This window comes from Haliotis cracherodii, unplaced genomic scaffold (assembly GCF_022045235.1).
Source record: "Haliotis cracherodii isolate W230 unplaced genomic scaffold, xgHalCrac1.p SCAF_18, whole genome shotgun sequence".
In the NCBI taxonomy this organism is placed as follows: Eukaryota; Metazoa; Mollusca; class Gastropoda; order Lepetellida; family Haliotidae; genus Haliotis; species Haliotis cracherodii.
Genome location: NW_027266273.1, coordinates 16,623,744 through 16,651,396, shown reverse-complemented (window position 1 = coordinate 16,651,396; position 27,653 = coordinate 16,623,744). Strand labels below are relative to the sequence as shown.

The following is a 27,653-nucleotide window of genomic DNA, read 5'->3' as shown; positions in this document are numbered from 1 at the left end:
CATTTTATGTTTCAACTTCGTACACCACTATCACACATGACAAACTTAAAGTAAACTTCATTCCTTGATCTAAGGGGCTTTTGTTACAATAGATACGGTTACATATCTATCTTCAGAGGTTCATGTAAAAACTGAAAGGAAATGCCATCGGACGTTTACTGGGGAAATGCTGGACTTCCTCATTGATAACATCAGTGTACATCTTGGGATAAAACATTTAGGTAAGAAGTAGGCATATCCATAGGCACCAATCGCGCACCGCGTCTTGCGGATCTGTTTCTTTGTGCACATGTATCAAAATGCCTGCTCTGATTGGCAGATTCGTATTTATGATGGAATAGGCCAACATGGACGAATCGGATTTCAAGGCTCATTCAACAAGAAATGCATCAACTTCTAAAGCACTGAAGGTTGGGTAAGGGTATGTGGCTACCGAAATCATCCAATGTGAACCTTTAAGAGATTTTATTGTTGGGAGCCAAATGGTTGTGATATCAAGACTGCAGTTCTCTCAAGATAAGCTTTACACTAACACTTGAGTATCTTGCCGAGATAATGAAATGAAATTGGAAATTTCTTCAACACTTGTGTGTGAAATGAAATCCTAATTTCATGACAAATGAATAGGTATGACCCTTTCCCTATTTTTTGTTCTTGTTCTCCCATTTAATAATTGCCTCATTGCTCAAAAACAGGTTGTTTTTGTTTCTTTCAAGGATTGCACGGGACCAGAAGTTCCCTTTACTGCGGAATAGTAAGTAGAGTGGTGACCCGTGAATGTCCGGGATAGAACAGGTCTTCAGCAACCCATGCTTGCCGTAAAAGGCGACTATGCTTGTCGTAAGAGGCGACTAACGGGATCGGGTGGTCAGGCTCGCTGACTTGGTTGATGCATGGCATCGATCCCAATTGCGTGGATCGATGCTCATGATATTATTCACTGGGTTGTCTGGTCCAGATTCGATTATTTACCGTCATATCGCTGGAATATTGCTCGGTGCGGCTTTAAACAACCTAACCAACCAACCAACCGTAGAGTAGTGCGATTAAGAGACTGAACGAAAAAAGATCCAAACTTTGTGCACATTGTGCAAGGAGACCCAGTTAACAATTTCGGTTTGGTTTTGACTCAATGAGCCCAAACTGTGCCAGGGAAGCCCTCTTGTCCGCTTTGATAATAAAGTTATTTTCTTCACACTTGATGTGTTGTAGTTTTTGTCTCGATATTCTTCTTGCTGGCACTTCACTGATAATGGAGAATGGCGAAATCTCGTTGAGCCTCGCGAGACTTTGAATTCCGCTGGTCTTGCCTCAATTATTTTTAAAATTAGGATCTCATTCGTGTTTTGAAGTAATCTCCAATTATTGAAAGTCTATCCTGACCACATCATTATACGTGTGCTTCACTCAGACGAAATTCTCGTATTGAGATGACATTCACACATTTGTGCGCCACGTAAAGAAAAAAAGACATCAGGGGAACAATTCGCTTTGGGCGATGAAGACGTTTTATTGCAGTTCATGGGACAGAGGTTTGGACGACCATTCTATATGAGAGAATAATAGTCTCCTCCCACCTCTGCCGGTATCTGCCACATGGTCAGTCCTACCATGTTTGTCTGTTTGTTTGTTGTAATATATGACGGCGGTCTGTAAAGGGATGATCTGTGCCTTGTAATGTCCATGAGTGTATTTCTTAACCTATATTTCGCTGGTCAATATCAAAATATGACATTGTAATTTTCGAAACATATGTCGAAATATATCCTCTCCTTTTCCATACAACACTGAATCATGTTACAATGTAATTATGTTTGTACAAAACAAATGTTTTGCCAGTGATTAGGGCATTATAACCGCTAGTCTTGGGTTTGGATCATAATGTGTGATTCCAGGGTTACCGTACCTAGTATGGTGACCTACCTTTGGCTATTGGTGATCTTTAGCCCATTTTTATTGTGTACTGTTGTGAATTGTTACGAATTTTATTATGATACGCTGGTTTTACAATATACACCTGTGATAGTCTAGTGTTTTTACTGTCCTTTGTCGACAGATTTTAATGTCTATATTTATGTATTATTAATGTAAAACTTGATTTAGTCACGATATGGCTGAAATATTGCCGATGTGACTATAAATCTTAACTCACTCACTCACTCACTCACTCACTCCAGGGTTATCGGCACCATCCCAGTTGTCATGGTTTCACCAAGATGGTAAACGACTCAAATATCTGTTCACTTTCTAAAGATCTTCCACATTCGAGTCGAGTCTGAAGAGGTTTGAACCTGATTACGAAGGACATATAGTACATCTTTAACAGTTTGCATGTATACAGTATTATCCTTTTTTCAAAATTTTGCCGATGTGACTATAAATCTTAACTCACTCACTCACTCACTCACTCACTCACTCACTCACTCACTCCAGGGTTATCGGCACCATCCCAGTTGTCATGGTTTCACCAAGATGGTAAACGACTCAAATATCTGTTCACTTTCTAAAGATCTTCCACATTCGAGTCGAGTCTGAAGAGGTTTGAACCTGATTACGAAGGACATATAGTACATCTTTAACAGTTTGCATGTATACAGTATTATCCTTTTTTCAAAATTTGAGAAGAGTAGAGGGATTATGTTAAACATTAATTTAGCAATAAATTCGAACAACACAATCCATCATAGTTAGACTCAGAACTCTGCGTTAAAAAGGGGATCTGTACTTAATGTTTTGGCATTTTTTCCGGTCTACGTGTATGCCTAGACATTGTGTGTTGTGACGGGTGTCAAAATGACCTCTAGACTTCGTCTTTATACAAACAGAATAACCACTAACTATCAGATTGATATGGAAAATATACTGTAAAATTACAAACAAAAGATGATTTTGTGGTTTAGATGGTTTGAACCAAACATACCAGGTCTGCCAACTAACTCGAGTCTAGTCTCGCCATTAAACCCAACTCACAGGCTATTTGCTTTCATCTGGTGGGTGCGGATTACATGCCTTCGTAATCGACCTATACAAATCCGTACGATACAGAAAAGTTGCGACAAAGACTATGCACCTCAATAACGGATAGCAAATGCATTCAACGACATTTTTTATTAATTGTACCGGGAAGCATTGTAGGCACCCTGACTAAACATATTTAGTTGTTTGAAAGAAAATGAGAAACATATTCCTTAACCGAGTCACGTACATGTCTTGCACTCACCCACCCCTGTGATGGTTGTGATGTGAATATATATGATATTATTGTAATCACCACCATACGCTCTTTCGGCTTGTCTTTGGGCTGTCACAAGACTTAGTAGTGTCCGCTCCCACTCACAAACACTCGGTTTACAAGGTAAGTTAAGTCATCCATGGAGTGTACACCAGCATAGGTGACCTTCACACCAGCGTCGTAAAGTTCAGAAGCAATCTGCTAAGATTACCAGGCACCTAAGTGACACACTTGATAGTCAGCACAAGCTTATGTGACTCCTTCACACAATCGTCATGAAGCTGAAACACGAGCGACTGGACGTCTCTCACACTCAACTCAAAGCCACAATCTGACTAAAGGATCAGTTAAGCAGTGGACATAATTCCCACGAGCACGTGAGTACAACGTGGGGAGCCTAAACGTCGTGTATCTCGCCAATGTCAATAAGATCTTCACAATTATACATTCACCACACTCCGTAGATATTATGGTTTAGAATAGATACCATGCCACAGTTTAACAAGAATACCCCACTCAGACACAGTATTCTGACCCTGAGCAGACCAGGCCTTGTTTTATCCCCTTAATGCCGAGTGCCAGACAGGGTAACAACAAGTACCACCGTTTAACGTCTTTTGGTATGACGCGGCCGGGGATCGAACCCCGGACTTTCCGCTCTCTGGGCGGACGCTCCACCACTAGACCACTTATACGTAGGCGGTCTATTATATATATGGACCACAATTATTTGCTGTAAAGCACTCGCGATGGATCGTGCATTCTCTTATTGCGTACGCACGATTTCACTACACTTAAACTGCCGGGCAAAAGAAAGTATGCTCTTGAAAATTAGTTTTGACAAAAACATTACGACCTTTATCAAAACATTACTTGGCTGAAATCGGCGTGTAGCTGCGAAGTTCACGATTCAAGCATTTCTATGGCTCACCATCTTACATTTCCACTTTTAAAACGATCAGAAGTGGTGTTTTACTAAATTCTGCACTCATCAACGAAGATTGCATAGAGTGGCATGGATATGGGAATGGCTATGTCCTTTTAAAGAGAACATCTGATACAACGTCATCAGAATATCACTCAATTCTTGTTTCTTTGAAACATTTTCGCTGGTTCAAATGCAAAACATTTCTATTATGTTTTTTAAAAGTAAACACAAGTCTACGTGACAATACCTTTTACCTCTGAGTATAATGTTACAATGCCGACCACCCGATCTCAATAGTTGACAACAGTTGTGTTTCCATACGACTCACTTTACATAGACTTAAGCTTGTAGGGTGGCCGTGACTCTTACTGCGGGATTTTCTACATAGGGACAATTCGGTTCATGTCTGGCAACGGGAAACACTTTTGATAGAATTACAATGATGAGCTCTTACAACCTGAATACCTGTGTGTGAAGAAATGGCGACGGAAGGGGAACGAAGATACACAAACAAAGGTACGTTCACTGTTCGCTTTCAGAATTACCTTGTGTCAGTGGTCGTTTCGCAAACAATTGTTGTTGGTGGGTGAGTGAGTTGGGTTACACACATGCCAGCTGACACGTCTAAGGCACAAAGCTGACGCCTCTAGGGCACACAACTGACAAGTCTAAGGCACAAAGCTGACACATCTATGGCACAAAGCTGACACGTCTAAGGCACAAAGCTGACACATCTAGGGCACAAAACTGACACGTCTAAGGCACAAAACTGACAAGTCTAAGGCACAAAGCCGACACATCTAGGGCACAAAGCTAACACGTCTAAGGCACAAAGCTGACACGTCTAGGGCACAAAACTGACACGTCTAAGGCACAAAACTGACACGTCTAAGGCACAAAGCTGACACGTCTAGGACACAAAGCTAACACGTCTAAAGCACAAAGCTGACACGTCTAAGGCACAAAACTGACACGTCTAAGGCACAAAGCTGACACATCTAGGGCACAAAACTGACACGTCTAAGGCACAAAACTGACAAGTCTAAGGCACAAAGCTGACACATCTAGGGCACAAAGCTGACACGTCTAAGGCCCAAAGCTGACACATCTAGGGCACAAAGCTAACACGTCTAAGGCACAAAACTGACACGTCTAAGGCACAAAGCTGACACGTCTAGGGCACAAAGCTGACACGTCTAAGGCACAAAACTGACACGTCTAAGGCACAAAACTGACACGTCTAAAGCACAAAACTGACACGTCTAAGGCACAAAGCTGACACGTCTAGGGCACAAAGCTGACACGTCTAGGGCACAAAGCTGACACGTCTAAGGCACAAAACTGACACGTCTAAGGCACAAAGCTGACACGTCTAGGGCACAAAGCTGACACGTCTAAGGCACAAAACTGACACGTCTAAAGCACAAAGCTGACACGTCTAGGGCACAAAGCTGACGCGTTTTGGGCACAAAGCTGACAAGCTGACGCGTCTAAGGCACAAAACTGACACGTCTAGGGCACAAAGCTGACACGTCTAAGGCACAAAGCTGACACGTCTAAGGCACAAAGCTGACACGTCTACGCAACAAAGCTGACATATATACTTACACTTAATCAGTGTTATTTCTTTCCCGAAAACAAACTCAGTGCGAATCATTTGCGTCTCATGTGAAAGACACGAGCGAGCTGAACATCCATAAATAATAATGCGGTCCACTTAGTTATCTCCCTTTGTATCACATTTGCCCCAAAAGAATTGCGTTCTCGTCATAACCATTTTTAAGACGTGTATATTTAATCTGTCTCCTAACACCTTACCTCAATACACATGCTAATAAGAAAAGATACATAAGATCAATATTAAGCCCCATGCCAGGAAATATGTGTGAGCGTGCCCTGGCATACTGATAGCAGTTGTCGCGAGAGAGGGTCACCGCTCAATGACGCCTATAAATAAAAGCGACAGATCCATTACCATACCTATAAGAAATCTCTGGACCCGTGAGCTTTTAACATTATTCCAGTTATCACGGCGTGTCAGCTTAATGTGGGAGGAAAGCCCGAAGTGATGCAGGTCTCAGACGTTTACCACTTCGGTGACCTCACGAGCACTCGTATGGTGCTGACAAACCTCGAAACATAATCGGGGCGAACCGGGATTCGAACCCGCCTTAGACGACTTGGCCACCTGTGCCCCCCTCTGGACCCGTGACGATACGAGTTAGAATAGGTCTTTCTTCAACAACCCATGCTTAAGGAAGAGAATATATGGATGTCAACTTCTTTATTATAAGGAACACAACGTTTCGGAGTATGTTTACTCCTTCATCAGTTGAATGTATGCTATGAGGCAGAGAGCATATATACTGAACCGCAAAATAACGTCACCCCAAGTAACATTTTGCCTGAAATGTTGGCATTTAAATATCTGGGTAATTTCTGTCAAAGTTTCTAAAATTTAACATTACCTTGTCAGGAAATATGAAATTTGTTGATAAAAAAACAAAGCAGATGACCGATTGCCCAAACGCATCACGGCAACGGCCATGGTAACCCGATGCACGTGAGATCCGTGCAAATTGAAATGCACATGCGTTCCCACATTTCTTGCCCAATAAAAATCCACCCAGATCGGATAACATTCATTCGTTATTGAATTTCTACCACATGCCCTTGGGCGATTGCAAGCTGGACAAACCGCCTGGAAAGTAGCCAATGCATTTCAAGTCCACGTAAGGACCATATATAGGCTCCAGCAACGGTACCAGACCACCGACACTACAGATGACCGACCACGTAGTGGAAGACCAAGGGTAACCAACCGACGTCAGGATCGTTAGATTGTGCGACAGCATCTTCAAGATCGCTTTGTTACTGCTACGGAAACTGCTCGACAGACCATGGGGACACAACAGCGACACATAAGTGCGGACACCGTGAGTCGACGAGTTGAGAGGCTCGTGGGGTGGTCCAAGCATCATGGTGTGGGGTCGGCCCTGTGGTCTTCCCGAACCTCGGTCCAGGGAGAGGCAATGGTGTCACAGCAGATCGGTACATTGATCAAGTCTTGAGACCACACGCCATACCTCATTTGGCACGTCGCCGCAACCACGAGTTTCAGCATGATAACGCCCGTGCCCACACTTCGAGAGCAACAAGAGACTTCCTCCAGCAGAATGGTATCAGAACCATGCAGTGGCCTGCCCTCAGTCACGATTTAACTCCCATTGAGCACATGTGGGACGAGATTCAAAGACGGCTGAATGGCCTCCGACCAAGGCAGACAACTGCAGCTTAACTGCGTCAGGCGTTGCACGGCAAGTTTTCAATATTATACTGACTTACTCCGGTGATACTAAGATAAAGTTATTGCCTAGGGTGAATGGTATAAAACCTAAGGAGGGACGCATAAAACTCCATGTACCCCGAGAGATCCTGCGACAACGAATTTATCTTATCGACGTGTTTTAATGTAACAGTGTAAAAGAATTAACATAAATTCCAAATTGATAGAAAATAGCTGTTCGATTGTGCTGAGGTTCAAATGTGCTATGTCATGTGACTTCCATTGAATCGCGAAACGCGAGCGGCTTTTTGCATTGAAACTAGGTATAAAAGATGTATTCTTCCTCTCAGATATCCACTTGCAGCTTGCATTGCTCGTGGCGGGGTATAAGAGATGTATTCCCCTGCTGAGGCACAGTATTTTATCAAGATCACGTGGACCAATCAGATCTCATTATTCTGACATGTTTTCTAGTAATCCGTTAATAACCACTTTTTCGAGGGATTGCCTAGTTTTGGTCAGAAACTTTTTTACAACTGGGAGTCAAGTTACACTTTCGGTCACGTACCTTTTTATTGCCTTGAGTCTAGATACTCTGTAGGTAAAGCACCTGCATTTTGGAAGGTCTAGAATGTTCTTGATCAGTCTAAGCGACTTTAGCCTGTATTAGGGCTATATTGTTTTCGTTGATCTTATTTGTTCAAGGGACAATGTTTTAGTGGTAGGCCATCAGTGCTTACATCTCCCTGTCCAACCAAGCCGAGGTTGTTCACTCATGTGAGACGTTAAGTGGTCAGAGCCAATGTCTATGTGTCTTGTCAGAGTGTTAGAATTAAGCTGTCCAATGTCATAGCTGTTATGTACAGCTACTTAGCCAAACTGCTTGTATATTTGTTCATGATTATGAACCAGTGGTCATAGTCAGTGTTAATGGGGGTCCTGATACTTTAGATCTTTAGTTACAGTTAGCTGATAATAATAAAACTGTGAACTTTAACCACGTTTTTCTTTTATTACTATATTCTTATTTAATGACACACTGGTCTCAGGAGCAGAGCTCCCCGACAGTGCTTACGTCTCATACTGCAGTATCGACTAAACGTAAGACGTGCAGTATTTTGGATAGCGGATAATATCATGTACATTGCTCCTGTAAGAGTCTTCGAGTGTTACAGTAGTATCTGGCAAACGTAAGACATACACATGTACGCTAACACACACACGTGTACCTTGTGTCGTTGTATTATTACCTCAACGTTTTAATATTTAATGGTCAAAGCACATACTCGAAATATATATTGTTCTATTATAATTCATTGTTTCAGAATGTCCACGGGGAAAGTGTCGCTACTATTTTGCCGTACTTCTGTCAGTTGGAATGGTTTTAGGGAGTTGTCTGCGAGCGAATCTCGGCTTAACTATTGTGTGTATGGTTCGCCATCCGCACAGCAACTTTAGCTACTCTCAGGATCTAGGAGGAAGACCAACAAACAGAACGTTATCTAACTTGATCACACGTCATTCAAACAATATATACCTACGCGATGATCACTCAAACTACAGCTACGAATCTGGCAATTCTAGTCAGATTGGCAGTTGGATTACCAATGATGGTGCTGAGGTAAGAATCTTCTTCAATAAGTTATATACAAGCTGTAAACGTTTAACACTTATCTTCTTATGTTCAGACACAGTCAATTAAGTCTAAATACCATCAACATTAAACATACATATGACCTGTGTATAGTAAAAAGCCAAAACCACCTGATTATTCAATATTACTATACCTGATCTGCCATAGCAGACCAGCACAGGTGTTTGTTGTCTTGCACAAGATGTCGATGTCAATCCTTGGTTGGGCCGGCAAAATAACCGCTTAAATGAAACCTGCGGCAAAGGGTCTAGCAGACATATACACGTGTCAGTCAGGTTTCTAGCAAAGCTCGCATCCTCCAGGGCATTTAAAACATGACATATAAGCATCTTTACGCCCATTTAAGCATACAGTGATGTCTTGTTTGTATTTATAGATGGGGGAGTTTGATTGGAGCAAAGACATGCAAGGTATCATTCTCGGTGCAATGTTCTGGGGATACCTGTGCCTCCAGATTCCCTGTGGGCTGCTTGCCGAACGATTTGGTCCCAGAAAAGTCATGGGCATAGGATTTATTCTGTGCTCTGCATCAACATTGTTTTCACCCGTTGCTGCCCGAAACAACGTCTACATCCTGGTTTTTATAAGGATTCTAACTGGCGCATTTGTGGTGAGAACCGTCCTGATTGGTTTGATATATATTTTAGATAGAGCTACAACTTTATAGGAATTAGTTGTGATTATATTTGTCAGCATAAATTGAGAAAAGTTTTATATTTTGATTTTAAGTAAGTCTATATACAGGATATTATTAAAACAAACAAGGCAAGTAAACCGGTTCTTGGTTCTACATCCTGATTGCTATAATAAAGTTCCTAACTGGAGCAGCTGTGATAAAAAATCAAAAGATTGGTTCTGGGTTTTTTTGCTTTTTAGAAAATAGATGCTACGTAAAACACTCGACTTATAATTATGATAGTCAAGGAAACGAAAATTTACACATGTACTCTGTATTCTACACAATTCATTATTATACAGAAATGAAAAATGCAAATAGTTGATTAAATGTATGGGCTCGATAAGCTATACCAAGCTTGAAATGTGATGGGAATTGACTAATAACACTCGAATTGTATGACGGCGGATTGTGCGTCACTGTACACGGGGCGCATACTGCTGCTCATGCTATCAACCTCTGGTAATCCTGGCCCGGGCTTGGGTTATAGTAGTGATTTCAAACATCCATGTTCATCTGTTTTTAAGTCTGTATTGTGCACATCGCTTCCTGCATTCTGGATACACTGGGCACCCAAATCAGAAATCTCAACGTTACAAGGTATAGCATTTGCAGGTAAGCAAAACGACAAAACCATGTCCATAACTATGACGGTCGCGTGGTCGCGTGGTCAGTAGTGATTTCAATCAACCCATGTGCATCTGTTTTAAGTCAGTATTGTACACATTGCTACCTGCTTTCTGGATTCATTTTTGCACCCAAGTCAAAATGACAATGATTCAAGGTATCGCATTTGACGATTAACACATGGGCATGTTTTTTTCAATTCCATAACGACTACATCAGTTTGCTTGAAGAATCTATTGTTCCTAATACGTTGGTATCAGAAAGGTATACTACATAAGGTGCTAGCCAACTTTGAAGCACCATTACCATTGCTGCTCCTGCTGATAATTAAGTGTCATTTCCCACTAGAACAATGCATGTGTTACTGCTATTCACACTCGAGAAGATAAAGGTCGGATTTGTCTTCAGCAACCCATGCTTGCCGTAGGAGGCGAATAAGGGGATCGCGTGGTCAGGCTCATTGACTTGGCTAATGTATGGCATCGTATTCCAATTTTCTTAGGCCGATGCTCATGATGTCAGTTACTGGATTGTCTGGTCCAGACTCGATCACTGATAACCATTATGTAGCTGGAATATTGCTGAGTGCGGGTTAAGCAACAATGACACACACTGCTGCTCATGAACGTCATTCGCGTCCAGTGTGTTAACACAAACCACTACTGTTCTTGTAACTAATACTGCTACAGCGACTACAACATCTGACACAACTACCCCGACTTTAAGCACATTTCCATCATTAGCTGGATGTTCCAATATTCATTCCCAAAATAACACAAACAAGAAAATCTGATTTTATACCATTTATAATGTTATGTCGCAAACGGACTATTCAAACTGACTGAGTTATTCCCTAATGTTTGTGTCAGGATCTACTGCATATAAAGGCATTCGGTTTTATAAGTAGTGAGTTTTATATTTTTCGCCGCTTTTAGCAATATTCCGGCAATATCACGGCGGGGGACGCCAGAAATGGGCTTCACACATTGTACCCATGTCGAGAATGGAACCCGGGTCTTCGACGTGACGAGCGAACGCTTTAACCTCTAGGCTACCCGACCGCCCCGGTTTTATAAGTAAATCATATTTAAATATGTTTCATGTGTTGTTGAATTTTGGTTTATTTTTGTACATTGATGCAATGCGTGCTAGGTGGTGAAGTTGGAATTGCTTTGGTCTTCCCGCTGTCTGGAATCCTGTGCAGATCTGGTATTGACGGCGGATGGCCTTCAGTGTTTTATGTAACAGGTGCGTATTGGCAACGCATAGAAGATAATCTTTCATTGTGTATTTCAATTAAATTATAACATACGTAAAACTGAAGATAAACACTACGCTTCAGGTTACTGTATGTATGTCGAAGATTGTTCAAGGAATATCACGGATACATTAGTTCAGTGCAACATTTTAAATTTTCTACTTTCCAGGGGGCCTCGGGGTAGCATGGTCTTTATCATGGATGTTTCTTTCGCGTGATAAACCACATGACCATCCATGGATTTCAAAGGCTGAAAAAACGTACATAGAACAGACTACCAAATCACGGCTCCATGTGAAGAAGGTATGCCAAATTGAAAACAAACGAAACCAATTCATCGAACGCAATTGCTCTTTATTATCACCATCGCCATCTCAATCTCCATCACCGTCTTAATCTCCATCACCGTTATGTGCATTAATATCACAAACCTTATTTATTGTGATAATGTCAATATTGATGCACGCACATTGCACGATGATCCTTTTGGCTGTTTTTATAAGAGAAGGACCCTAGCCCACGTTCACGCAACAAATTTAGCGAATTGTACTCACATATATACCAGTAACAAGAGAAACCTTTCCCAAAAGATTTAGGTTTTCCAAAAAAAGGCCACCCTTTTCATTGTGGATACTTTGAACGTGTTGCTCTTCCTAGCACCAGGCAAACGCTTCAGATACCCCAATAATTTTGACGCATCACGGAGACTTGGTCCAACTACCTGCATGTTCAACCTGGATTCCGCCATAGAGACACTAGTTCTGTTATCAAACACCACATTTGTCCTCATGGATGAGTGACCAGCAGTAGTGGCGCGTGTCGATTCGAAGTCAGGTAATGAAATGAGACCATGTATAATTATAATAAAAGCTACACAATTCTTTTCATAATCAGAAAAATAAATTCATGGAAGTCAAATGAGCCTTAGTCAGTTGATGAACTTTCAGCGAGCCTGACCCAGTATTGAAGCAGTGCGTAGTTAGAGGTCGCAAGGTCATGGCTCATGTTGCACGAAACATACCACCGATGTAATCTGAGCACTGATTGGTCTGAGGGCCTGCTTGGGTCCCTATCGCTGTAACCAGCTTTATTCGGTCGTTATAAATACAGTAAACTACGGTTATAACGAACTCAAATGGACCACTATTTTTAGTTCGTAATAACCGTAGTTCGTTATAAGCATATATACAGCATATAGGCAACAAATGACCGGGACTAAAAAATAAGCGTGTTCGTTATAAAAGTACTTTAATGTAACGACTACTTTAAGGTATTACGGACGGTGTTTTGAAATAGGCATTTAGGAACATGGTGTTTACAGACTCATGATATACTGACGATAATTTCATTTTAACCATATACTAAATCGGACATACTAATTACTAAGGTGAACGTATCCTACCCCTCAGGTGACACCCGTCACAAACACACGCTAAGGCAAGTTGAATTAACAAAAGGTACACGTCAACATAAAGAATTATATCGGACATAATTTGTGTCACTCATGTTTCAAATTTGGAAATGTCCACCATAACATTTTTGAAATCTTTACTGAGGCCTTCATGTTGTCACCTTGATTAAATAACTTCTGAGCAAGAGTCGTCCGGGTCTTTTAATCTTAGTGGAAAGAACAGGCTCCATCGTACCTCAAACGTTGTAAAATCTTGGCACCAAAGGCTGGAACTGCAGGAATAATGCTCGACCTAATGGAAAGTTGAAGTAATCCCTCTTATCTTATACTGGAGAGTGTTTTGTCACACTCTTTATGCATAGATCTAAATATGAAACGTGAGGCGGTCTCTTATGTTTAGTTCAGGTACATCTTTGTTTGTTTGTTTGTTGTTTAACGCCGCAATATTCCAGCGGCCTGTAAATACAGCGGTCTGTAAATACAATGTAATTGAGACATGGCCAGACAATCCAGTGATTGATATCATGAGCATTGATCTACGCATTTTGGATACGATGATATGCATCAACCAAGTCGGCGAGCCTGATCACCCGATCCCGTTAGTCGCCTCTTACGACAAGCATGGTTTGGTGAAGACCTAATCTGATACGGATACATCAATGCCATGTAATAAACTTCAGCCTTCATTTCATAATGTACGTCATTCACGTGTTTTCTGATGTACTAGTCCCTTTTTCTATGTCTGTCTGTGCAGAAGATGCCATGGAGTGATATGCTGAAGTCGAGGGCGGCGTGGACGTTAATCTGCACCCACACATTGTACAACTACGCCTACTACATGCTACAGCTTCAGCTTCCAAGTTACTTCAATGAAGTCATGCATTTCGACATACAATCGGTAGGTGGAAATATTATACACGACCTTACAAAGATGATGACTGGCAACCATAAAATGACTTAGGAATATCATAAAACTGTAAGTAAAAGAGATGAAGTAGTGTTTGGGAAAACGAAGTTTGAACTCATTTCTGTATGATCAGATCTGTGTATCATAACCCCCATGGGGTCCCGGGGTAGATAACAATCTGTCCTCAGCAAACCATTGCTGGTCGTAATTGGCGACCGAATTGGGCAACCCGTTTGCTGTGGGTTGTTGTGTCGGGATTCTTGTGGTTGAGGGCACTGGAGCCAGGAACAGTGTTCCCTTGCCCAACACACCACTTTGACCCTGACTTCACCTTGACAGGTGGTAGAACTGGCCCGGTTCTATCAATCAGCTTTTCATGTCAAACCCTGTGCTAGAATCTTCCTTGTTTAATTTTCTACATGATTTTGTATTTGGGCTTTGAATGTTAAACTTTGTATGAACACGTTTGCCTTGAGTCCTATGCCAGAAGGCGGTCAGAAATGACAAAACAAGCGTTTAGAGGCTGATCATCTTTCATTTCATGATGATGTTTCAGTTTCAAAGCAAAGAAACTTGGACAAGGTTTATAGCTGTGAATCTACAAATGGAGAGACACTCGAAATCAATCCTTTTGTTGTATCAAAGACAATTCATTCTATCTGTCTTCCTCCAAATCCTGGCCTGATTGGCAAAGCCATCTCCTACTATTATTTACAAAGCTTCTGTCACAAGAAAACCTCGAACAAGTTCTATTTCATGATCAACTGATTTCACTTGGATAAAGTCTGAACAACCAGTGAACACAGTTACCATGGAAACTGATTTTGACAGTCAGTCTACTATGACAACATCTTCCTCCCAGACCGTTTGTCAGTCACAGTTGTTCAACTAGCGGTTGCTGTTGATGTACATGTTGACATGCCAAAGAAACAGCGAAAACGACTTAATCTTAAACAGTCGTCCAAGATCTGATCTCCTGTAGAGGTACCCATAACTGTTGAGGTTCATAGCTCCTTTGAAATCTTGAGATGGAGATGACTCCATCTTCAGAACACAGGAATAGGAGTCCATTATCCTCACGTACATGTGAAAGATACCCCACAGAATACCCATGAACCATCACCTAATTTAATTCAGTGGAACTGTAGAGGACCCAGGAATAATTTTAATGAAGTACAGTTATTAGCACAAGATTATATATTTGCATTCTGCAACTGGAACATACTCCAGCTTTAGTTCTGTCAATCACAGATTCAAACAGATATAATGAATTTGAATGATCGGTCCATGGTGACCTTTGTGGGAGTGACCATTACAACTGGAAATCCCACTGATGATCCACCTTCAACACGGTGGAAATTTTCCAAGGCAAACCGGCCATTATTTTTGACCATATGTACTGACAAATTGAAATCAAACCTTTTCATGGATGTTCCTGACCCAATTCAAATGTCCTCTGACAAACTGAAACCACATATTCGGAAACCATGGTTTGGTGACGAATGCAAACAAGCTAGAAAGCGTACTAGGAAGATGACAGAGAAATAATCCTGTTCATAATTTAAACAATGTGAAAATCAGTTCTGCCAAGGCTCGATGAACTTTTAGACACAATAAACGTCAGTCTCGGAAGGATATTGTTTCCAAAATAAAATCACGCACGCCTATGTCAAAGGTATGGAACATGATACAAAAACCAAAGGAAAAGGTTCCAAAATTAGCATTCATCATCATTCATTCATAATTTATTGATTGAAAATTTGATATATTTAAATAAATTGGGTGAAACTTTAGCTAAACATTCTTCTTCGTCAAATTACAATCCAAAGTTTCAGAAGAATAAAAAAAACAAGAGACAAAAAAAAGTTAATTTTAATTCTAACAATGGCGAAGATTATAATAAGGTACTTTCTCTACATGAACTACACACTGCTTTAGCACAAGTTCATGATACTGCAACTGGTGCTGGTAATATCCATTATCAGCTCTTAAAACACTTGCCTGAAAATTATATCGCAACACTACTAAATATGTTTGATGATATTTAGACAACAGGACATTTTCCTCCTTCGTGGAGAAATGCCATAGTTGTACCCATACCGACGCCTGGCAGGGATCATACAAATCCATCAAATTATCTACCTGTTTCGTTAACTATCTGTGTTTTAAAAAAACATGGAGCGCATGGTTTTTAATAGATCAGCTTGGTTTTTAGAAACCAACAATCTGGTCAATAATTACCCAATGCGGTTTTCGTAAAAACCGACGTACAATTTACCATTTGGATCGTTTAGAATCATTTATTAAAAATGCTTTCGTAAATAAACAACATGCTGTATCTATCGTTTTCGATCTTGAAAAAGCTTATGATACCACTTAGAAGCATGGTATTTTAAAAGATTTACATGACTTTGGTTTAAGAGGCCGCTTGCCTCAATTTGTGTCGCAGTTGTTAACAGACAGACAATTTCGTGTTGGATCTACCCTGTCTGATAATTATAACATTATAATCAGGATCAGGGGGTTTCCATGGGGCAGTATTTTGTATTGTTTCGTATAAAAATAAATAGTTTATTTAAAGTGTTTATTTTTTATTTTTTATTGTTTAGTATAAAATAAATAGTTTATTTCAAGTGTTTTATGACTCAAAATGATGGGTCATTGTTTGTGGGTGATTTTAATATTTCATGTCGTTGTAAGACAGTGACAGTTGTGTCTAAATAGAATTCATGAATGGTGGCTTGAGAATGTTTTTTAGTTTTCGCAGACCAAGATCAATTGTATATATTTCTGTCATAAAAGAACCCATAGAGACTTTAGATGGCACTCCAATTACGGTTGTAAAAGAAGCCAAATGTTTTGGATTGATTTTCGAAGATCCATTTGACGTTTTTGCCACATATTCAATATTTAAAGACTAAATGCCTGAGGGTCATAGATTTATTAAAAGTCGTCTCAAATTGAAAGTGGGAAGGGATCAGACCACTCCCGTTCCTTTATATAGATAATTTATCCGCTCTAACTTGGACTATGGCTCCATTGTGTATGCTGGAGCTTGCAAGAGTAATTCAAAACAGCTAGATTCAATCCACCATCAAGGAATAAGACTATGCCGTGGTGCTTTTTGAACTTCCCTAGTTGACGTCCTCTATGTCGAAGCTGATGAACCTTCTTTGAAAAAACGCCGTATTATATTGTCTCTTCAATAGATCACTAGATGACACTCCCATCCTTCGAATCCTGACTATGACTCCGTTTTTCATCCCCCCTATGAAGATTTGTTTCAGAGGAAACCAAAGCTGGTTCAACCACTTGGAATTCGGATCAAATCACATATTATTGCTGCTAATCTAGATCTAGATGTAATCTGCCCATATCAGCTCTTGTCTGCTCCTCCCTGGCAGCTGGTGAGGCCAGAAGTTGACGTTTGCCTAACCCTATTTATTATATTTGACACAAATCAACTTATATATCAACATGAATATGTACAATTAAGAAATAAATATGACACTCACCGTTCAATCTTTACTGATGGATCTAAGGACAGTCGCAAAGTAGCATGTGCCACTGTCGTTGGATCGAAACATTTATCACCTAGAATATCAAACAATAGCTCTGTTTTCACTGCTGAGGCCAATGCTATTCTTCCAGCCTTGGTACATTCAAAGACAGTCTGCAACAATTTATCATCTTGTCTGATTATATATCTTGTCTTCAGGCACTGAAAAATGTCTCTTCTAAACATCCAATTATTTTAAATATTTTAGAACTTTATAATGATCTTTCAACTGGCCAATGCGACATCGTTTTTTGTTGGTTGCCCAGTCATGTTGGCATAAAAGGCAACACACTTCCACTTCCTTACAGTGATTATAAACCTGTGGCCAGATGTTACAACCGAGATCTTATGCAAAAGAAGTGCGACACCCAAGTAGGTATCAATAAATTACATCAAATTAAGTCAACTATCGGCTACGCCTCCTTGGGTTGTCAGTCTAGATTTAAAGAGATCATGTTACGACGATGTCATATTGGCTATTCACGATATACACATGAATATGTATTAATAGGTGAGGGTCCTTCGTTTTGTTTCCCTTGAGATGAGAGAATCACAGTCAAGCACGTACTGCTTGACTGTATTAATTTTGTCATGACAAGGGATCAATATTCAAAGTGTCATCCATGAAGGATAATTTTAATCTAAATTCTCATTTAATCATAGATTTTTTTAAAAGAAATAGAATTAATTGATCAATTTTGATGTACATAGTTATTTTTACGAAATGGTAGTGTATAATTGTTAACCGAGATTGTTTGTGGCTGTGCCCTCGGAGGGGGATGAAGTAGCGTAAAATCATTGTCCCCCCCTGAGAGGGTTTAATACGACTAAGTCATTCAAAGTTTGTTATTCCTACCGTAATTTTTAATCGTAGTCTATTTGTGAATTTTAATTGAGGACTAAAATTGACTACAATCGCCAGCAGCTGAACCGGTGGTGTAAATCCTGCTGCAGTTAGCAAGTATCGTAAGTTATTGTAGTTGGTGAGTATTGTAGCGGGTGCGTATTGTACCAGGTGTGTATTTTAGCGGGTGCGTATTGTAGTTGGTGAGTATGGTAGCGGGATACACAATTCTATAAATATTGCCATGCATCCTTCTTCCGATTGTTAGACTTAAGACTGGTTTTATATTTGACAACTTCGTTCTGTTAAACGGTAATGCGCGACAGGGTCAGAACATAAAGTTCGATATGTTGTGGGTCATCTCCAGAGAGAAACAACACAGTGTATTGCTTTACAAAAAAACATAATAATTTTGAAAATTGTAATCAATATCTGTGAACAAACACGCAAACGTTCCCGCTAACAATCAACGACAGTAAAGCATGATTCACTGGTCTAACACATTTTGATCATTATATTGTCCATTCAGGGAAATACTATTTGTCACAGTGCTTCCCAATATGAACTCTGAATGTTCTCTGTGTATAATATTTGTAGCTCTGATGGTGCTTCATTAGTTCCATTGGACAATTATTTTGATCACATGGTTGTTTCCTTTTGTTCCTGTATACCAAATGGCGCCTTTTATAAAAACCTAATACCTTTCCTCTGGAAACTTACGACAAAAACGTCAAAAAAAAGGAACACCAGCGCAAATTGTTCCACATGTTGACGATCAACAATACTTCTCCATTTGAGTGTTATGGCGATTTACTTGTCAACAGTTTCTAGGATGCTCATGTATTGTGTTGCTTCACCGACAGAATGGTTTGCTTGTCATGCTGCCGTACACCTGCACTGGTCTGTCGATGTTCCTGGCTGGATGGCTAACTGATGCAGTTATTCGGAAGCAATTTCTGTCACGCGACAACGCAAGGAAGCTTATGAACACTCTAGGTACTAACTGATGTTTAGATTTTAGATGTAGGTACTGTAACTGTTTCAATATAGTTGGACACAAACATTTATAATGAACATATATAGAAATCATCTGTGGGCTGGTGTTATGTACTAATACGTTCGTTTAATTGTGGAATCCAATTAACATTGGAATGGATGCAGACCAGCTAAAATGCTGAAGCATATACATAGAAATATTGTTCGAGAAAGAATATTGATTTTACGTTGTGTATAAGACGGCGGACGTATGAGCCCCAACTCAAACTCCGGTGCTACTCATTTAAGAGTGACGTGAGCCTAGGCTGAGATCACTCTGGAGGATCTTAAACCTCGACTCAGATCACTTGCCCCTAGGTTCAGACCACTCCACTCTTTTAAGCCCACATGACTCCCCGGGCTCAAATCACTTCCCCTAGTAATTTAAATGTTTATATATCATTGTACGTTTGTGTATATATTTTTAACTTTATTGGTGGCGTATATAGTTGGTGACACACATATGACTGTAGACCAATGATCTTCGCCCTCCGTGTACGATGTCACACATTTAAGTCACATGTGACAATCATCCAACCCGCATGACACGACAGGAAAGAGTCCTCGGTGACCGATTCTGCACCGAAACACTCACGGCACTTGTAACATGGTGCATTAGGCCATTCCGTTAACATTCTTAAGGCCAACTCAAGACTATAGCTTCTTCCAGTCTTAACATCAAGTGAGCTACATATTTTCAGGTATCGTGATGTAAGCATATGACACCAATAAACATAAGATAACAAAAGGGACTGACAATACGAATGCTTGGTACACGGGGAAAGGGTCGACAATGATTTAAGGTGACAATTAGGGCCGTTCGGATAAGAGATTGATTAACCGACCTGGAGGTGTCGTCCCAAAGTTACATATGCCGAAACGTCTGTAGGCTAAACCATCGACCTAGTGCACAGCTAATCCCTGCATTTTACCTGTTACCTTGAATAATGGGTAAATGTGACTGTGTCCCAAAACCTCTACAAAGGAGGTGACAAGAATATTACTGGACACGATGGTCCATACCTGACACTAAAGACATAAAACAGAATATTAAAAGCACTCGTTCTTAGATCGTAATGGAATACGTGATGGAGTATGTCAGAGTAACTAAGGTTTATGACACGTGCAACTGCATCCATGTAGCTAGGAGATTGTGTTTTGTCACTGCTCCTTTAGCAGACACAATCGATTCCTAGTCTGCAGTTGTCTACTACTTGGGTGAGTGAGTGAGTTGGGTTTTAACGCCGCTTTTAACATTATTCCAGTTATATCACGGCGTGTCAGCTTAATGTGGGAGGAAAGCCCCACGTGACGCAAGTCTCAGACGTTTACCACTTCGGTAAAACCCACGAGCACGGGTATGGTGCTGACAACCTAGAAACATAATCGGGGCGAACCGGGATTCGAACCCGCAATCATAGATTTATGGCGTGCCCAAGGACGCCAATCTGCACAGCGAATGACGGCGCCCTAGACGACTGGGCCACCCATTCCCCCTGTATACGTCTTGGGGCTGAACCAATATAGTGAGTCTGAAGATGTGGGGAGGAGGATAAAGCAGCGTCCCTTTTGGGTGGTTGTGGAGCCATCTCATTTGTTGTTTATTCTGGGTCCGGCAATGCCATAGAGATTCAGGTGCACAGGGATTCTGTCGTCATCGTTGACCGAGGTGACAACAATAAGGTAATTTATGAAGTCGACGGCATCCGCCAGTTACATGTTTTATGCAGAAACCATGGCTTCAATCCATCTGTCCTGAAAAATATCTGAAGGAAGGTAGGCAGAACCTTTCTGATTAGCACATCGCCCACAGAAGGAGAGTTCCCCTTTCATGTTGACTTGATACACAATGCCTAGTATCATACCCAGAAAGTAGACATTGTTTTCAAATTTGATTCATTAGCCTTTATTCGGGTGACCATAACCTCTTTGCTTGAACGGAACTCCCACCATTTGTTCATCTGAAAAGGCGAACCCTCTTTGTGTACATCATTGATTTGCTCCGTCCAGGGCTGACCGGAATTGTTTTACAGATTTGAGAGATATCTCTGTGTTTTTCCACTGATAGCAGTCCGTCGTCAGCGAATGTGTAGATTTGGATAGTGTAATCGAATTCCAATTATTGAAGTAATACACTAAAATTACCCAGAATTTGTTAGAAATAAATAATTGTTGCCAGGGGATTTATGTTTATTACATGGCCACCCAGAGTGATTATAAAGCAGACAATGCCCAATAAGTTTGAGATAAACTATTAGAGTTGCTTTTGATTGTGCTGAGATTTACAAGAAAACACCGCAATTACAATCACACAAGACTGGTTTGTATTCTCATTACAAATCGCATATAACATGCAAGGTTTCTTTGGGATTAAACCCATCAGGCGTCATCTTTGTGTAAAACATTTTCGAATATTTTCATGTGTGATGCCAACTACAATTGCAAAAGAGGTATCAAACATCTGGAAAATATGTGCTGGCTTATGAATTTCCAGCCTCTTCTTGTTCATCTTACAGAAGACGAGTAAACAGCTAACCATAGTTACCTCATTGCCATTTGTGGTGAAAGATCGTATAATTTAAACCACTAATCATGTGCTAACAGAGACAAAATACAACATAAAATACGTTAATATTGTCAAATATATTATTAACATAAAACTTGTCAGCCTTTATCGTGATTATGAAATATTTGTTAATAGACAAGCATGTAATGAAAATCACTTTATCAGGACCATGACAGATATTCACTTTGTAGTTGAATTATTAATCATTCAGGAGATAAACATACTGTATTTTCATTGCAGGGCTAGGTTACTTGTAGATTTAACCGCGCTAAATTGAATTTTGAACCGAACGCGCAGCGTCAGGTTGCAAATGTAAATGTTAAATGTTAATTTAAATTGTTAAATTGTCTTTAAAGATTTCAATCGCTTTTACTGCAGGAAATATATTGTCACACATCCTTTGAATATTGATATAATTATTTAACTATGCCTACCGGCAATGACTGAAAAAAATACTATTCTATGAATATTAGCTACCGCGGTGATGCGGCCGTCAAACCAGTTGTTTCAATCAGAGGGGGTGTACAAAAAAATAAGTTACACAATGAAATGCACACATGTTTGTGATATTGTGCACAAGAGTATTTTCTAAAAATACTTGTCGTTTATGACGATTGTCATTCTGTAATGAAGGACAAACGTACACATATACTATAGCTGTGTTTATTCTCTTTTTAAGTGCTTGATCTCTTTTGAAATTGGTTACCACAAGTTTGTTCAAGCTGCTGTGTAATATATGCTTTTAGTGTCATCAAAAGTGATAAAAGATGACAATCTTCCACATACTTTGTCTTCACATAAAGCAGAAACACAATTATATGGGTAACAAACCCATTACTCGACATCATGGATCACACACTTTTGCAGATGTCATCAACACTTTAACTTCAGTTTATTTATGATTCAAACAATATTTATTTCCAGGAAAAATAAATGGGATTGGTGGAACAGGTTCAACCTATTAAACACCTCTCCCTACAAAGAAATTTAACAATTAATAAGAGTAAACTGTACATGAAATAATAAATTTAGATTGATTGTGCCTACTGTTGCAAATATTATGATGATATACAAGTCACACACAAATACATAAATATGTCATGATGTCACCAACAGTTTATTTGTGTGTCTGTAGGGTGCGGATTGCATGCCTTCTTGATGATCATCCTGGCACAGCTAGACAGTAGAAGTCAAATACCTGCAGTAGTCTTGCTGTGTTTAGCAGGGGCATTAAATGGACTTGCCTTGACTGGAGGGTTTAATGCAACGTTTCTAGAAATCGCCCGTGTCCATTCTGCTACTCTCTTCGCCGTGTCCAACACCATTGCAAGTATACCAGGGATAGTGGCGCCCTACGTAGTGTCACGACTCACGCCTACAGTAAGTATGATTAGTGACCCGTGAAGATCAGGGGTAGAATAGGTCTTCAGCAACCCATGCTTGCCGTAAAAGGCGACTATGCTTGTCGTAAGAGGTGACGAACGGGATCGGGTGGTCAGGATCGCTGACATGGTTGATGCATGTCATCGATCTCAATTGCGTGGATCGATGCTCATGATGCCAATCACTGGATTGTCTGGTCCAAACTCGATTATTTTACAGACCGCCGTCATTGCTGGAATATTGCTGAGTGGGGCGTTAAACAACAGAAACAAACAAAAGTATGATTAGCATTGCATTAAAGGGACGACTGGAGCTTCTGGACCTTTTGTTCGTGTCAACTTATGTTATTGGGCCCGTGAAGATCCTGTGTTGAATACGTCTTGAGCCCATGCTTGCTGTAAAAGGCGACTATGCTTGTCGTAAGAGAACGGGATCGGGTTGTCAGGATCGCTGACTTGGCTGATGCATGTCTTCGTATCGTAATTGTATGAATCGATGCTTATGATGTTAATCACTGATTTGTCGGGTCCAGACACCATTATTCACAGACCGCCGTCATAAAGCTGGAATATTTCTGAGTGCGGCGTTAACAAACCAACAAACAAAATATTGGGCCTTAAACGTTTTCTGATCTCTGGGAACAGCCGGTTTATGTGTAAGGTAGACACACTTTTATGGATAACAACTTCTATGATACTGTAAAAAAAAGCGACGCTTTCGGTATAGCTGTCTGATATCGTTGTCAAGCCTTACTTACTTACTTACTTACTTACTTACTTACTTACTTACTTACTTACTTACTTACTTACTTACTTACTTACTTACTTACTTACTTACTTACTTACTTACTTACTTACTTACTTACTTACTTACTTACTTACTTACTTACTTACTTTGGAGATTTAACGTGCGCTTTCCGACTGATGCGTATTTCGTACACGGGCCCGGCCAGGCCATTTAATGTGTTCTCGAAAGCGGCGAAAGTGGTCTGTGCACCCCAAAAGGGGGCTTTAGGGGTTGCTTATATAGAATTTGGGAATTTTGAGATTTGGAATAGATGGGGTTGGGGAGGAGAACTAAGGGAGCTGGGTATGGTGGATGTTTGTTTGTTTATGTGATTTTGATTTGGTAGATTATTGTGTTTTTAGATGCGTTTTATTAGTTCCGTTTTGATTAAGAATACGCCTAAGGCCCTGAAGTTTTCTAGTTTATTTTGTGGGTTTAGTATAACTTCTAGAGAGAGAGACTTGTTTAGATTGAGGGTGGTTTGTAATGCGGTTCGATGTGTTAGGTAGTGTGTGCAGTGGATGAGTGCGTGTTCTGGGGTTTCTAGTTGTTTGCAGTGTGGGCAGTTACCTGTAGTGTGGTTTTTTTTAAATTTGTTTAGGTGGTTATTTAGGTTGGTGTGTCCTGTTTGGCGTTTAGTGATCACTCCGTCGATTTTTTGTGATGGATGGAGAATTTTTGGTTTGGTTAGTGGTTTGCTGAGTACTTTTTTGATTTGGCTATTTGAGTTTAGATATAGGTTATGCCATTTTTTTGGTGATTTTTTGCTTGTTTACACTTTTAATTTCTGATTTTGAGATGGGTAAGTTTAAGCTTATTTCTGGGATTTTGAGGGATAGTTTAGCTGCTTTATCGGCGTCTTCATTACCGTATATTCCTACGTGGGCGGGTATCCACAATAAGGTTTTTTGTTTAATAAAGTATTTGATTTATTAATTTAGGTCGGTTTTTGGTATTTTTGTTTTGGAGGGTTTGCAGTCCACTTAGGGAGTCGGTAAGTATTAGGATGTTTTTGTGGTTTTTGGATCCTTGATTATGGAGGGTTGAGGCCATGCCCATTAGTTCTGCCGTGAATATTGATTGGTTGTTTGGGAGTCGGAAGGATTGTGTGGTTTTAGTTGGTTGTGTGGTATGGACTCCGAAACCTGTGTGTTTGGAGATCGGATCTGAGGATCCGTCCGTGTAAATGTGACACCAATTTTCGTGTATGTATGCTAGTGTGGTAGTTTTAGCTATGTTTGGGTCGGTTTGTTTATTTATTTGGCTAACTAGTGTTGTGTCTATTTTGGGTATTTTAAGTTTAGGGGTGAAGATATTTGATTGTTTGCAGTTTTGTTTAAGATTTTTAATTTGGTGTTCATTTAGGCAGTTTGTTATTCTTTGGGATATTGGGGTAAGTAAGGGGTGTTTACGATCTAGAGCTTGGTTTTTGGGGCTGATGTTTTTGTTCATTAAGTTTTGGATGAGAGGGTGTGTTTGGGACGCGGCCCAGAAATGTAAGCTTAGCTGTTCCCTGCCTAGACTTAGTGGCATTTCTCCTGTTAAGTCCTGAAGTGAAGTGTAGTGTAGGAGTCTAGTTTTGATCTAATTAGTGATATGTAGAGAGAGAGGAGGGTATCTTTGGAGGCTCCCCAGTTGGAGCCAGTTAGGCATCTTAGGGCGTTTAGGTCTTTACTGCATTTAGTTGTTAGGTTTTTGATGTGAGCATCCCAGGTGAGATGTTCATCTAAAATAAGTCCTAAGAATTTGGTTTGTTGACTGAATGAGGGACATAGTACAGAATATATATAGAAGGTGGAGGATTAACAGTAACAACAATTGCATACATGAGTGGGATAACATAGGTGGGTGTTGACATCAAAGGGATAATACTGTCACAACACGATGGACAGAGAATACATAGGTGGGACATGAAGCCAATTTAACAGGATAGGTGATTATTGCTTGATGAGTTCATAGTTGGCGGATGGGATGAAATAGCCTTGATCTCTGTTGATTGATGGCTTGTGGCGGCGAATGTGGACTGCTTCTGTTGGTTGTATGCTGCTGAAACATGAATGATCAATGCATGATGCATGCATGACCCACCCATGTCTAAAAGTATAACATACACTGATCCTGCACTTCCGTCATCTCTGACGATTATTTTTTAAAGTTTATTTCCCATAAAACCAAGCGATATTGGAGAGAGCTCATATTTTATTACACATTTAATATTTTGATTACAGTATCAGCGACCGTTATTAGCAATAGAAATGATACGAGGAAGACGAAGTACAAAGTTAAGAGAGAAGTGTAGTGTACATGTACATATAATTATGTATTTAACGAAATACGTAAAACTTCAAACTTAGGCCAAACCAAGAAAAGGCAACTTGTCCTTATATGTACTTTCGCTGTCTCTGTGAATGTATTTCTGTATCGAGACAGCATTTTATTTTGTGCATGATTGAGTCAAAATCAAAACTATTTCAGCTCATTTACATTCACTGTATGTAAATATATTCTTTGATTATGAAGAGGAGATGTATAATTTTGGTAGGGGTCTCCAAGCAGGACGGTGTGTTGCATTGTCATTATACAGATTTCATTTTACCGTTGTATCAATTTTCAACGTGACAATAATTTGACAACCATGATACTAAATAAATTCATTTGTTTCAATTTCAGTTTGGCTAATTCTCTGGTACTTGTGTTTCTTGGGTGTTATAAAACATAGAACCTTGGTCGTGCTTTTAAGAACATACATGACAAGTTCATAGAACGCCTTTCCTATGCTATGACAAAACATGTTAATTTTGCCATGCATTTAATAACACAAGTGAAAAGTTGATAGAACGCGCTTCCTATGATAAAACATAGAACTTTGGTCGTGCAGTTAAAAACACACATGACAAGTTGATAGAACGTGTTTCCTATGTTTTGATAAAACATAGAACCTTGGTCGTGCATTTAAGAACATATATGATAAGTGGATAGAACACGTTTGCTATGGTGAAACATCTTTGGTCGTGCATTATATCCCACTCATGACAAGTTGATCAACGCGTTACCAATGATAAAACATAGAACATTGGTCGTTCATTTTATAACATACATGGCAAATTGATAGAACATATTTCCAAAGGCAAAATGTCGTTATATCCCAATGTTTCCCCAGGGTTCCCAGAGTGAGTGGCAGTCTGCGTTCTACGTAGCAGCGGCTTTGCTGCTCATGTCAACCATTGTCTTCCTGTTTTCTACGACCACCCCACAACCCTGGGCTCTACCTCCTGTTGAGGATACAACCACAGTGGACAGTCTTACCGAAGATAGCACTGAAGATAAATTATAACCCTGGACAAAATACATATGTATATTTGAAGTTATATTACGCCAAATATATGACATACATGTATGGCAGTATTTCACAAGGAATATTTGAATTTTGAGAGGATATGTGTCTGATAAAACCGTGTATGATCTTAAGTTGTTTGGAGACCACGTTTTCCGTCTTGAAAG

At 40.0% G+C, this 27,653-nt stretch overlaps 1 protein-coding gene across 1 annotated transcript; it reads left to right on the top strand.

The window, feature by feature from the left end:
- Positions 1-3,537: 3,537 nt before the first annotated feature.
- Positions 3,538-27,653, top strand: LOC139465314 (sialin-like). The gene is made up of 11 exons (XM_071247009.1): positions 3,538-3,609; positions 4,549-4,676; positions 8,772-9,067; positions 9,477-9,710; positions 10,304-10,391; positions 11,556-11,651; positions 11,831-11,964; positions 13,827-13,970; positions 19,246-19,378; positions 23,119-23,363; positions 27,313-27,653. The coding sequence occupies exons 2-11, from the start codon at positions 4,640-4,642 to the stop codon at positions 27,484-27,486; spliced, it is 1,581 nt and encodes a 526-aa protein (XP_071103110.1). The 5' UTR covers positions 3,538-3,609; positions 4,549-4,639; the 3' UTR covers positions 27,487-27,653.